This window comes from Canis lupus, chromosome 25, assembly GCF_011100685.1.
Source record: "Canis lupus familiaris isolate Mischka breed German Shepherd chromosome 25, alternate assembly UU_Cfam_GSD_1.0, whole genome shotgun sequence".
NCBI classification, from domain to species: Eukaryota; Metazoa; Chordata; class Mammalia; order Carnivora; family Canidae; genus Canis; species Canis lupus.
The window spans coordinates 24970200-24985235 of record NC_049246.1 but is presented as its reverse complement, the minus strand read 5'-3'; the positions used below and the strand labels follow the sequence as shown (position 1 = coordinate 24985235).

Below are 15036 nucleotides of genomic sequence, written 5' to 3'. Positions count from 1 at the left end.
CCTGGGCCAAAGGCAGGCGCCAAACCGCTGCGCCACCCAGGGATCCCTAATTCCTCTTCTAAAACTCACCCTCAACCCCGGGGAATCTTTCTAAAACAAAATTTTAGTCCCCAGGGCTTCCCCTTGTTTCACAAGGTATAAAGCTCCTTAGGATGATATACAAAATTCTACCTCTCCAGTCACTTGTCTACCATTTTTTTTTTTATAATTTCATGCACATCATACTATGAATACTGTGAATATTCTGACATAGTCTCTAAATACCTGTGGCAGAATTTATCTAAGGTATATGCCACAGTGTGGTATTGCTAATTCTCATGATCTGCACACCTTTACCTTTATGAGATTTTGCCAATGTATTTGCCAAGTAGTTATATGGACTGCATTCCCACCAGAAGTGTTTAAGAACTCCTGTTGACTACAATCTTAATGAAACTTAATATTGTCTGACTTTTAAAATTTTATTAAGTATAGCGGGAACCTCAGAGTATATTTTCATGTTTATATTTGCCCATTCAGGATTTCTTTTCTCAATAATTCCTATTGTTTTTTTATACTGTCTTCTTTCTACTGGATTGTTAACTTATAGGTGTCATTTGTATATTCTGAATACCAATCTGTTATTTTTTTAAGGATTTTATTTATTTATTCATAGGGACACACAGAGAGAGAGAGAGAGGGAGAGGCAGAGACACAGGCAGAGAGAGAAGCAGGCTCCATGCAGGGAGCCCTACGTGGGACTCAATCCCCGGTCTCCAGGACCACTCCTTGAACTGAAGGTGGCGCTAAACTGCTGAGCCACCTGGGCTGCCCCTGTTTGTTTTTCTATTGAAAGAAACTTTGTCTCTGCTTTATCATCTCATATTTTCCTTTGATGGATTAATATTTTTTAAGGGATTCTCCAATTTTTCAGTGAAATCACATGGAAATAAATCACACAAAATTTACAAGTGGAGAATAAAGTATCAGCTAAGAGTCATGAAGGATAAGTGCTCAGAGCCCTTGGGGTTCCTGTTCAACATTTTTTGTTTTCTACAAATCCCTGCAGTAACTTCTGGAAACTCCCAAGGTTCCTGTTGAAGATTTTTTGTTTTCTACAAATCCCTGCAGTAACTTCTGGAACCTCCCAAAGTTCTATGGTGCCCAGTTTGAGAACAAGGGCCTGAGGCTAACTTCTCTGTTTGGGCAAAGAAACCAAGGCTCAGAGATTGAACTACTTGCCCCAGGAGCCCTCAACCAATGCCATCAGGATGGAAAAGGTGGGGGAAATAATGCTAGAGTGGGAAGGGTGCTCAGATGACATCCTTGATCTCAGGCTCTGTTCACCTCCAACAAGCCCACTGCAATAGTTCACCCCCATAGAGGGTGCAAATTGAGAGCTTCAGGCAGTGTGACCTCACATCTTGACTTTGTACCCTTGGCATCCAGACCCCCAGCTTCCCTTCTCAATCTCATAGGCTTCCCTGTGGATATGAATGACATCAAAGAAAGAATTTGAGCACTGGAATCACTTTCTAAATGACTCTATTGGGGAAAACCATGGCTGGCAGAGTAGAAAGGATGGATAAGGACAGTGTAGAAAACAAGAGTTTGGAATGATCTGTCCATTCTCCATGACTGGCAATTTGAACTCTTTGCCAGTTGAGGCTGAAAGGCTTTCCAGGTTGCATGTGGAAAAGACCATCTCTAGTTCAGGTACAGCAGCTGAACAACTCTGGAGTTGGTCAGGCTTGACAGCCAAGCCATAACCACTAGCACATGCCTCTCGTTGATGCGTGTTTTGTCCACAAGAATATCTAAATTATCTGCAGGATACAATGGTGTTGGTTTTAGAGCTCTTAATCCTTTCTAATGTTGACTTTTTCTCAAACAGGTCCAGAGAATTGTCCCTCAGTACACACAAAGGGACTTTGGATTTGTGGGATGGAAGTGGGGCAGTCATGAGCTGTATCTTCATGCACATGATGGGTGTGCACACTGGCCTTAGCTCCAGTGTCCAATTCTCACAGTCTTCGGGATTGGAATTTCCACATCGCTACAACTCAGCTGTTTTCCCCTCCTTGGTGAGAATTCTGGGCATCTGTGGTTTGCTTTATTCATCAAATCAATGAGGTAATAAATCCCCCCTTATACTTAAGCCAATAAAGTACAGCTATTTTTGCAACAGATGCAGGATGTTGAAAATATGGTTAAGTAGCTTCCAGTCTGACATATTTGCAGGGCTGCTGTCTGTATGAACAACCAATCCTTTAGGAATCCCCCATCATTCCAGACAGTAATTCAAGTGCTTAGTAGTAATGTCAGATTTATTTTCTGTCTTATGGCTTGTGTATTTTGTATTTCAAGAACTATTTCCCTACCCCAATGTCATAAAGATAATCTTTTAAATCACAGCTTCTCCAACTTTAATAAGCATATTTTAAAAATGCAGATATAGCTCAAAGATGATGTTGATACTGGTGTTTACAGATCTTACTTTCTTTTCTATTTTCGTATTTATGTCTTTGATCTACCTGAAAATGATTGTGAATAGTGTAAAAAGAGGCTGTAACTGCATTTTCCCCTATATTGGTAGCCATGTATTCCTACAATTATTTACCAAATAATTCATTCTTTCCCCACTAATCAATAAAGCAGTATTTGTCCTATATCTTACTCTCTATATAGTCTGTTTAGGGGATCTCTACTCTGATCTAATAGACTGGCTGCCTTGAAATACAACAGTTACTTAAGAATTTTAATTCTGGGGATCCCTGGGTGGCGCAGCAGTTTGGCGCCTGCCTTTGGCCCAGGGCGCGATCCTGGAGACCCGGGATCGAATCCCACGTCGGGCTCCCGGTGCATGGAGCCTGCTTCTCCCTCTGCCTGTGTCTCTGCCTCTCTCTCTCTCTGTATCTGTCATAAATAAAAAAAATATTAAAAAAAAGAATTTTAATTCTGTTATAATTACTAAAACTGTTATAATTACTACAGCTTTACAAAATTTAAAATATCTTCTTTTTTTAAAGATTTTATTTATTCATGAGAGACAGAGAGAGAGAGAGAGAGGCAGACACACAGGCAGAGGGAGAAGCAGGCTCCATGCGGGGAGCCCGATGTGGGACTCCATCCCAGGACCCTGAGATCAGGCCCTGGGCCGGAGGCAGACACTCAACCGCTGAGCCACCCAGGCATCCCCAAAATTTCAAATATCTTATTGGACAAATCCACACTCCATTTTTCCTCAATTGTCTTAGTTATCTTTGGGGACTTTTTCTTAATCTATATGGTCTTAAAATCTGGAGGAAAACACTGAAAGTTTTGGTTGGAATTAATTGTGATGAAATATAAAATATAAACTGGGTGAGAATGGACAATCTTTATTGAATATTCCTAGCAAGAAGATGGTAAAGCTCTCCATTAACTTACATTTTGTGAGCAGCCCTGGTGGCTCAGTGGTTTAGTGCTGCCTTTGGCCCAGGGTGTGATCCTGGAGACTAGGGATCGAGTCCTACATCAGGCTTCCTGTATAGAGTCTGCTTCTCCCTCTGCCTGTATCTCTGCCTCTCTCTGTGTCTCTCATGAATAAATAAAATCTTTAAAAAAAATTAGTTTTTTTTTAAATTTTACATAAGTTCTATAATCTTCTTCATGAAGCCCAGATGCATCTTTTTATTAATCTATACCTATGTTCATTAATTATCTATTCCTTTTATATATAGTACGTTTATATAAATATATACATATATATGAAAATTTCCATTCATAGCTCCTTTATAGAAATAAAAGTGATTTTTGTATATAGATGTAATATCCCCAAATCCATCAAATTCTACTTATAAAAATTTGTCTAATTTGGTTTTTCTACATAGCCCTTCTCATTACTAAAAATCAGTGATAAAGAGAAATATTAAGAAAGCAGAGTTAAAAGATTCTGTAAAGGAACAAAGACAGACAGACTTCTCATCAGAAATAATGCAAACCAAACAATAGTAGAGAGGCATCTTTAAATTGTTGAAAGGAAGAATAACAAACCTGTTTACCTAAAAATTGGGTACCCAGCAAAAAACTTTAAAAAAACATCTTTTGAAAATGAAAGACTTTTTCAGAATTCATCAGCAAACTAGTGAGAAAAGTTAAAGAAGCCCCTTCAGGCAGAAGGAAAATGATACCAGGAGAAAATGTGGCTCTATATAAAGGAATAAATAGCACCAGAAATGGCAAATATGTGGGCATACATGATTCTTTAAAAATTATTGAAACCTCTTTAAAAAGGATTAATTAAAGCAAAATTAATGAGAATGTTTTGTGTACTTTCTACCACATATAGAAGTAAAATATATAACAAAAAGCTTGAGAGGGAATAGAAGTATGTTAAAATGTTCTTGTACTACTTGAAGTTTTGTAATATTATTTGAAGGTACCCCATAAAAAGTCAAAGATTTATACTGCAAACCTTGGGGCAACCACCAAAACAAAAAAAGCATACTTTAAATAAGTCACTGAAAGATATAAAATAGAAACATAACAAAAATTAAATTAGTGCAAAATAATACAGGAAAAGAAACCAGAACAACAAGAAAGGAAGCAAGAAAAATGGGAAACAGAAACCAATAAGAAGGTGGTAGATTTTAAAGCCAACTATTTCCACAATCAAATTAAATGTAAATGACCCAAACACTCCAGAGATTTTTAGATTGGATGAAAGAACAAGACCAAATTATATGACCTTCAGGAAGCCTACTTTAAATACACCCACAGATATTCTAAAAGATGGGAAATAATTACTGTAATAATACTTTCTAAAGAAAGCTGGAGTGGTCATATCAATGTCAAAGTCAATTTCAGAAGACAGGCTATTACTAGACAAACAGGGCCATTTCATAATGATAGTCAATTAGTCATAAGGAAATAGTCAAAATGTTTATACATCTAACAACAGATTACAAATACATGAGAGTACTAAAAAATTTTTTGTAGCCTCCAACTACAATTATGGTTGGAGATTTCAACCACCCTTCTCTCAATAACTAATAAATAGATCAAGTGGATGTTTTTAAAATTTAAAACTTCTGCCCTTTAAAATACACTTAAGGGGTGCCTGGGTGGCTCAGTCAGTTAAGCGTCTGCATTCAGCTTAGGTCATAATCTCAGGGTCCTGGGATCGAGCCCCTATGTTGGGCTCCCTGCTCAGTGGGGGAGGCTGCTTCTCCCTCTGCCCCTGCTCCTGTGTGCCCTCTCTTACTCAGTCTCTCAAATAAAATTAAAAAAAAAAAAAAAAAAGAAAAGAAAGAACACAAAAACACTGGGATGCCAGTGGTTGAGCGTCTGCCTTGGCTCAGGTTGTGATCCCAGGGTTCTGGGATGGAGTCCCATGTCAGGATCCCTGCAGGGAGCCTGCTTCTCCCTCTGCTATGTCTCTGCCTCTCTCTGTGTGTCTCTCATGAATAAATAAATCTTAAAAAATAAAATACACTGTTAAGGAAATGAATGAGAAGTCAGATTGGGAGAAATCTTTGTAAACACATGTATCTGACAAAGCACTCTTACAGCTGACTAGGAAGGTAACAGCTTTGAGCCAAACTTCACCAAAGAGGATATACAAATAGCAAATAAGTATATGATGCTCAACATCTTAGAGAAATATAAACTAAAATTAACCCAAGACACCCTTATGCACAGCTTTAATCAGGTCCTATTCACTGCCTTGTTGAGGGAAAGATAACTACCCTAAAATTACGGAGATGGCCCAACAAATGACACCTGATACAGGACAGCTGAAATCAACAGTTTTAAGTTACATGTACTCACAACCTGTGGGAGAAGGACATTGCCTGCCAGGCAGGGCCAGATTGAAGTAACACTTGGAAACAGTAAACAATTAGGGGTTGTGGGAGGTAAGCTTCATAGCATTATGAGGTGCTCCCTGGTTGCTACATCCCTGTGATTGGCTTCTCTGAATAACTCTGTCTGGCTACTCAGGGACAAGCAGGAACTGTGCCTGGTCCCCCTGGTAAGGAGGTTGGTTCTTTTTTTTTTTTTTTTTTTTTTTTTTTTTAATTTATGATAGTCACAGAGAGAGAGAGGCAGAGACATAGGCAGAGGAAGAAGCAGGCTCCATGCACCGGGAACCTGATGTGGGATTCGATCCCGGGTCTCCAGGATCACGCCCTGGGCCAAAGGCAGGCACCAAACCGCTGCGCCACCCAGGGATCCCAGGAGGTTGGTTCTTATGGGAATCTTATCCATGGCAGCAGAGTCGGGGAGGGGAACTTATGGTTAGGCTGTGGGAGGCCTTCCCCATTTTACCACATATCAAGACGGCACATAATTTCAGCCTGACATTCCATCTTTTTTATTGCCCGCATCCACTAAAAGGTTGATAAAAACCAAGTGTTGGTGAGGATGCAGAGAAATGGAACTCATAAATGGCTGGTGGGGAAATTAAAATGGTATAGCCAATTTAGAAAACACTTTAGCAGTATCTCAGAGAGTTAAATAATCTTATCATGTGACTCAACTATCATTCTTAGATATCATTATCTTCTTATCCAGAAGAAATGAATATGTACTCAAACAAAGCTTTGTATTTGGTTATTCAAACAGCTTTATTCATAATTCCCCAAACTGGAAATAACCATCAACTAAGGCACAATTCAGAAATTGTGGTATTTCCACATAATAAAAGAACTACTCAGCAATATTAAAGGAATGAACTACTATATACAACATGGGTGAATTTCAAAAGCCAAATACTATAGGGTTACATTTACATAAAATTCTAGAAATGATAAAATTAAAATGACAAAATGCAAATTAGTGTTGCTAGGGACCAAGGATGGAGGAAGAAGATTAACTACAAAGAGTTCTATATCTTGATTAGGGTGATGGTGACAAGAATGTACATATTTTTCAAAGCTTAAATTGGTGAATGTGATTGCATTTAAATTATTCTCTAATAAAACTGAAGAAACATGAGGGGGGAAAAAAAACCCTGAAGGCTTTGTTTTTGCTATCACCAAATTACCTCAGGGCGACTGCTGTTTCAAATTCAAGACTAAATTTGTTTTCTCTTGTCCCTTAGGAATTTCTTCTCATTTCTTGTGATATTAATTGTATTTGTTGACTACTTGATAACTTGTTGCACGAGTTTTCATTTTTTAATATCTTGTCTGCCATATTGCTACAAGCTGAAATATTTTCCCCAAATTCACTGGCTTTTGAGGTTTAAATGAGATCAATGTACTTTTGTGCAAAACTTCCTCACTTTTTTTCTTTTTTCTTTATTCATGAGAGACACAAAGAGAGAGGCAGAGACACAGGCAGAGGGAGAAACAGGCTCCCTGTGGGGCCCCTGATGTGGGACTCAATTCCAGGACCCTCGGATCACTCCCTGAGCCAAAGGCAGACACTCAACCACTGAGCCATCGAGGCGTTCCTCCTCACCTTTTTTAATGGGAGAAACTTCCACTAGGGCTAAAAAATAGCAATGCTTAAAATGTGGAGAATGATTTCTAAAGTTACCAACTTGGAAATTAATGCCACATACTATATCTCACATTTAAATACATTACCAGATACAGGAATATCATATCTAAATAAACAGCTGATGTTAAATTGAAATTAGGATGTTGAATTTAGAAATCAGTAAAAGTTGTCTGTGAAATTTGAATTGTATGGTAATATGGGGGTTAGAGGGAGTCTAAGTTTCATTTATCAAATTACAAAATGAACGGAGATTGTCCCATGTACCAGGCATGTGATAAGTGTGGAGGGTACATCAGTAAACAAAGCTCAGGATGTTTCTCACACAGTTTACAGTGTAGCAGGGAGGACAGATCTTATGCAACAATTGTGAATTGTGGCTTACATAAATGTACAAATTGAAGTGAAGGAAAATCAGAATGCTTTAATAGTATGTAATGGGATGCCTAAATAAACCATGCTAGGGACTTAGGGAATGTTACCTGGAATAAGTTATGTTTAATCTGAAACCATGGGATAAGTAAAGTTCTCTAGACATGGTAGAGAGAATAGGAAACAAAGACTGGGTTAGGGCACCTGAGTGGCTCAGTCAGTTAAGCATCTGACTTCAGCTCAGGTTATGATCTCAGGGTCCTGGGATAGAGCCCCAAGTGAGGCTCTGTGCTCAACGAGAAGTCTGCTTGTTCCTCTGCCTCTCCCTGCTTGTTACACTTTGGGCAATATAAGGTAAAAAGCTGGGAAATTTCTCAGCATACACACAGATATTTCAAAGATAGATATTGGTATGACCTATGCATCTTTAGTGAAGAATCATTTCTGATGAGACACCAAACATTAATTTGTACAAAGTTTACACCTAATTTTGGAAGAAGACTGTTTTAACCCTTACATGTAATTCAAGAGTAAAGAAAAACTGAATGCATTCAAAACCATAAACTATCCATTCAAATGGGGAAATGATCCAAGACATTGAGCATGGGTTATAAAAAGTTGTATTTAGATGAAAGCAGTTTATTTTTTTTTATTTTTTATTTTTTTAATTTTTTATTTATTTATATTTTTTTATTTATGATAGTCACACAGAGAGAGAGAGAGAGAGGCAGAGACATAGGCAGAGGGAGACGCAGGCTCCATTCCCCGGGAGCCCGACATGGGATTCGATCCTGGGTCTCCAGGATCGCGCCCTGGGCCAAAGGCAGGCACTAAACCACTGTGCCACCCAGGGTTCCCTAGATGAAAGCAGTTTAAAAGAATCTGAATTTGGAAGCTTAGATTCAAATGTTGATTATGATGAGAAAGCAAAGGTATGTCAATGGAAACTAGTGCTCCTCAAATTTCGGGTTCCTACAAGTTACTTTGGGTTCTTGGTGCAGTGCAAATCTGATTCAATAGATGGAACTAGTGGCTCAAGATTTTGTATATTTAACAAGATTCTAGTTCAGGATCAATTAGGCAAAATAGTAGACTAATTATTAATGTAATATCACCCCCCTCCATGCAGATACTAAAGTGAAGGTAGTTCTTTTTAAAAAAAAAATTTTTTTTGTTTGTTTATTCATCAGAGGCACAGAGAGAGGCAGAGACACAGGCAGAGGGAGAAGCAGGCTCCATGCAGGGAGCCTGATGTGGGACTCGATACCAGGACTCCAGGATCATGTCCTGAGTCAAAGGCAGACGCTCAACCACTGAGCCACCCAGGTGTCCCAAACACCATCAATTTAAATCAAATTTAAGAAGTCTTAAATGAGAAGAATTGCATTTTCTTAATCCCATTACTTCCCTCCATCTCCAGTCATCATAAACGAGTCACCCCAGCTCTTTGGTAGATTAAGGTGATGGCCTCCTAAATGGTTTCTCTGCTTCTAGCCTTGCCACTTCTTTTTCATTCTCCAGAATATAGCACTAAAATACATGCTTCAAAAACTCAAAATCTGGCTAGATATTCTCCTGCTCACCTTTTCTACTAAATATAAACTGCCCCTGAGGCCTGAATGAAGGAACCTCTAACACCTTGCCCTACAGGATAGCCACTCTCTATGCTACTCCTAGTGAACGTCCTTTAAATGACCTTCCTCTTAAAACCTGGTTTATGCTAGCCCTTTTGCTTAAACCTTCCTTGGCTATCCGTTGTTCATCCGTTAGGACTTACATTAACAGCACAGATTAACAGCACTTCTTAGAAGACTTCTCTCCACCCCAGGTTAGTCAGATGCATTACACTTTCTTTTAATTACTTATTAGAAGTTATTACTTATTTAACTGTCTTTTCCTGCTCAGCATCTAGCTCAGTGAGAACAGGAACCATGTTTATCTTGTTCTCTACCTATGGTCAGCGCCTAGATACACTGACATCCAGTAAAGAGGTGTATCAACTTTGATTCTAAATTATTCATTAATATGCCAACAAAGTGTGATGATCCTTTTCTAGAACACATGGTGATTAGATCTTTCTTCAATACATTCTTTCCATTGAAAGGATAGAGCATGACTGACCAGACTGCAACTTCCAACTTGATAAAACTTATCTGGAAACCTTGATTATAATTTCATTATAATTTCATATTCACTTGGTCAACATTTAAGTTGACTGAAATTACTAGGTACCACTTAGTTTGTAATGAATAAACAATTAAACCCTAGGCACTAGGGGGAAATAAACATTGAAGAAAGATTGAAAACCAAGACAGAACCAATGGAGATTAAAGTCATATAAACAAACAATAACTATAAAACTGGTGTAAAAATCAAAAGTATAAATATGGCCCTAAAGCAGCAAAGAGATAAAAGCATACAATTTGGCTTCTGTAGTTGAGAAAAGCCTTTTTAAGGAAGGTACAGTGCCTGGAAGATAAGCTGAGTGGGAGGAAAATCATCCTCAGCAAATGAAATAGCGTGCAAAGCACAACTGAAGAGCTACTAGGTCTATAGGTGATAGAATTGTAGGAGAGGACTGTGAAAATGTAGAAGAGACTGAAGAAAAAGATTTTCACTGTCCAGGGTTTGGGCTTTGCTCAGTAGAATAAGAAATTTAGAGAACATTCTAAGCAATGGGATAGCATAATCTAAGGAACATTTCAAAATACATACTTGCCTATATGAAAGGAGGCTTGGCTGTAAGCAGGAAGGCCAGTGAAGAGTGCAAGCAGAGCACAGGAGAGGGAACACAGTGGCGATGGGAAAGGAGACAAAGGGGTAAAATGGTATACACTGCAGGAGTTAGAGGTTAGGAGTAATCATCTCTGGCTAATGGAGATTGTGTTGTGTTCTTGATAGAAACTGTCACTTTGTAAAAGAAACTAAAAACCAAAACCATTCTAATTGGGATTTAGAGAAGCTAAATTTAGAGAAGCTGTCCAAGTAGTACATATCAACTTATCAACTTCAGGAAAGTGAATGATTGGATCTACAAATTAGGATTTATTATACAATACTCCTATTTCCATCTCTCTACATCCCACTGTTCAACTTTCTTGGGTAATTAGTATTGTGATTCTCTGCTTTTCCTTTTCTTACCACCCATCCATAATATAAAATTCAAATAATTTATACATTTGGGATGCTTAAGCCTTCTGTTTTTAGTTTTAAAATGTTGAGTTGAACATTTTGCATTTGAAACCCTTTTTAAAAAAAATCAAATTACAATTTTCTGAGTAATTTTTAGTTGGCTTCAGAGAGAAAAATAATGGTCCCCATTCCTACAACTATTAGCTATAATAAAAAAATAAAATAAATAAAAATCATTATAAAATAGAAACTTTCACCACTACCACTCCCAAATAAATTGCATGTTGCTACTGCTGTCAGTGCTGCTTTTCTAGCTTCTTTCATTCTGAGTAGTGTAAGGAACCTACCATGTTCACTAAAACATTAAAACTCAAGTGACACAATTAAAGTTTTAATTTTGTAGCTGAACTTTAAAGTTTCACACTCCTCTACCTCTTTACCTTCTCTACAACTTTCAGCTTAAAAGAAAGAGGACAGATGGACCTGGGGATTGTTAAAAAGTAAAAATTAAATCTATAATGTTACTTGAGCTCCAAAAGTGTTGTAGTTTGTAAAACTGACAAGGTCCTTTAATTTTTAATGTTTCCCCAAGAGCCTGTCAATTATATAAAGCTGTGAGTAATGAATGGTATAAAATGCAGTTCCAAAGTCTTTAAGTTTTATTTTTTAGTGAATATATTTATTCCATGTACATTATATTAAAAATTCTAGGACAAAACATAGAACTATTTTTCTCCAACTCCTTATATCTTTGCCTGGGATTTTCACATTGTTGATGTTACTTTTCTTGAGTCTGTTCTAAGTAGTATTTTACTTTACACATTTGTTTAGCATTCTAATACAAGCTTTATCCAGGCCTACTCACAGAGTATAGTACAGGTAGGGCAGCACAAGCTGCAGATGACTTTGTTGGCGGTATAATAAATACCTTTTATCCAGGTTATGGGAGAATTAATGGAATGGAGTTAGTGAAAATTCCCATTAAAGGTTTAATAATGTAGCTCCAAGGAATCTCTCTAAGATTCTCCTCTCTTACTTTCTCAAGACTCTCATGTTAAAAAAGCGGTTTAAGGTTACAAGCTACTTACCAAATTATCTGAGAAAACTTTAAAATTTTTCTACTATTTCTAAAAGAGTTAATAAATAATTTGGCTATTATTCAGTAACTTCAAAGTCAAGTTAGTTTTGTTTTCTGCAAAGATTATGTTGTCAGGGTAGTGTAGAGATTCTTTGTAAGTAAACATAGTGTATGAGTTGATTTTATTAGTTCTCGTTTAAAGTTGTTAGATAAAAATACTATAAAAAGTGGATTCCAAATTTCCAGTTGATAAGACATCTTTTACCATATTTTCAATAGCTACTTATATTTTGCATACTATATGTAAATTAGGACTAAAGAAATGTCAAATCATCTAATTGTGAGTACAATTGACCGCTGAACACAGGTGTCAGGAAGTCTACCCTCCATGCAGTCAAATCCTGCAAATAACTTTGAACTCCCCAAAAACTTAACTAGTAGCCTACTGTTGACCAGAATCCTTTCTAAAAACATAAAAGATGATATAACAGCATCTTTTTAATGTTATATATACTACATACTGTATTCTTACAATAAAGTAAACTAGAGAAAAGGAAATGTTATAAGAAAATCATAAGGGAGAAAAAAATACATTTATAGTACTGTACTATAAAAAATCCATGTTAAAAGTAGACCTGGGCAGTTCTGCACCATTCATACCTGTGCTGTACAAGGGTCAACTGTGTATGTATGCTATATATAGAAAAGAGGGACAGAAGAAAGAGACAGAGAAAAGGAGACTTATTTTTTCTGTGTTGCACAGGAAACGTGTTTTTTTTTTTTTTAATTGAGTTTTTCAAAAGAGAAAATATCATTTTTGTTGGGAATCACTTGTTTTAATAAAAGGTAAAACACTGGCATATGAACCACAAGGTGGTGCTATAATTCCATGCTGGTACTGATATTTTTAAAAGTTACTAGTTTTTCCGTTAATAGCTGTAATATCTTGATTTTTATAATTTTTTATAATTAAAAAAATCTGATTTGGTTCATTAATTCTATAAATATTTACTGAAATTGTACTAAATTTAAACTTGTAGTTTTGACTTTAAAAATTCCTAAGCTTTAAAGTCTAATAACCAAACAGAATACTAAAAAATGTTTTCTTTAGTTATTTCTACACAGAATTTTAACTGTTTCATGTGACAAATATCAAAATACACTTATAGAATATAAACAAAGAATAAATAAAATACAATCAGATGATCTAAATAATAATAAAGAAAAAATATTCCTTTTTCCTTCCAAATAATGGAATCAATTTTCTTAAAGATTAACCAGGGCTATTATTACGTTTTTTATGTATAAAGTTAAAAAAAGATCATTTGTCTAGTAATGCATCTGGTAATTTAAAGTGAATTTCATTTTTCTCTTCATCTAAGACTTTTCCTCTAGAAAAAATAGAACTTCCCATCACTTAAAAGAAAACAAAAAACCATACTGTATATCTTGTAATACTGGATGGCCACCATCTGTGTCTGTGCTGCTGGTCTTAAAATGTGTTATGGAATAGAGCACTAAAATACTCAACACATTTTTCATGATGAACTTTCTGACCAGTTTCCAAATACAAAAAGAGAATCATACCTTCACTCTTTCACTGTTAACTGAAAATGTATTACTGCTTTTTGGTTAAACATAAAATCGCATTTTTATTTAATTTTCAATGAGCATTTTTAACTTTTCATTACAACATATTAGTCAGTACAGACGGCAAGATGGTATGCATGAGAGCCTCATGGGTACAATACACAAGTCCCAATTGGAATGTTTCCAACAGGATGTAAACCATAGTCCACAAGCCTGTACTTTAAAAAACATATTACTTAGCACACTGCCAACAAATGTCAACACAAAAATACAGTGCTGTAATGACTTCACTCTGTAAAAGAAATATATTGGCACATAGGTTTTCCTTAGAAAAGTAAAATAGAGTAAAGAAGTGTAATCATAGCATAAAAATAAGTATTTATTCAATACTGGAAAAAACTCATATGCCAAATGGAATTCAAATTCTTCATAAAAATATTGCAGCATATTAAAATTTATAGAGAATTCTTAAAATATACAACATGTACAGTAGCCAAAGTCCTAGAGAAGTTCCTGTAGAAAATTCTATAATTAATGATTTGGACATTTCAGTAACTCTGCAGTTTCTTCAAACCTGAAATATAAGAAGTAAATAACATTAAGCAAAAAAAAAAAAAAATCGTAATAAGGCATAGGATTTAAGTCGCTGAAATTATGCTTTTGAATCTAAAATAAATCTCAGTATTTTTCTTATTTATGGGTACATAATAAATTAAGGATATACTATGGTCAGAAAGGAGAAACAGCAACCAAAGTCAATTATGAGTCTTTAATTTTTAAAGCATAAGTTATTTTAGTGCTTATTAATTTTCAAAGCAATACAGTTAAAGTAGTGGGGTGCATAATCTAATACAAGTTCATTTCATATTTCCTTTTAAGTGTTCTTTAATAACCATTTATAGTTTCACATCTGTACAAGATACAAGTATCATTTTTAGTATTACTTTACCAATACGGTCTGAAAGGCTGGCAATACTTTAACAATACTTAAAATGTTTCCAAACTCTCCACCTACAAATATTATTTAATATTTCGCTAAATCAGTTATCAAAAGTAGATAATACTCTTGATTAACTTTCAACCAAAAATATCTCTGCACTGTTTAATCCCACAATTAATTCCATTAACAATGTTTTACATCACTTGTTGGAAACCAAAACAGTGACTCATCTCACAAACACATAACTGTAGGTGGATTTATTATCCACTGGAGTCCTGAAGGAAATTCCACACCTGATTGAGAGACCTTTAAGGTTTGAAACACATATGCGCTTTCTATATATACTGTAATCCAATACAATTCCCTATAGAGAAATGAATTTCTGTTGCCCCTTTCTGTTACTTACATTTTTTTCATCCTTTCCATTTTCTGGATTGTTGTTTCCTTTAATTTAAAAAGC

The 15036-nt window shown here is 36.0% G+C and overlaps 1 protein-coding gene across 7 annotated transcripts in view; it reads right to left on the bottom strand.

Annotated features, from left to right (window-relative positions):
• Window positions 1-26: 26 nt before the first annotated feature.
• CEP44 (centrosomal protein 44) overlaps window positions 27-15036 on the bottom strand; it is a 35851-nt gene continuing 20841 nt past the window's right edge. For 2 of the 7 annotated variants that reach the window (XM_038573616.1, XM_038573617.1), the window contains one exon: window positions 750-2895. In XM_038573616.1, the coding sequence (XP_038429544.1) occupies window positions 2725-2895 (171 nt within the window). In that variant the 3' untranslated portion in view covers window positions 750-2724. Of the gene's footprint in view, window positions 2896-12765; window positions 14211-14982; window positions 15021-15036 lie in introns of those variants that run through there. The other 5 variants (XM_038573614.1, XM_038573615.1, XM_038573618.1 and 2 more) reach the window with 4 other exon arrangements.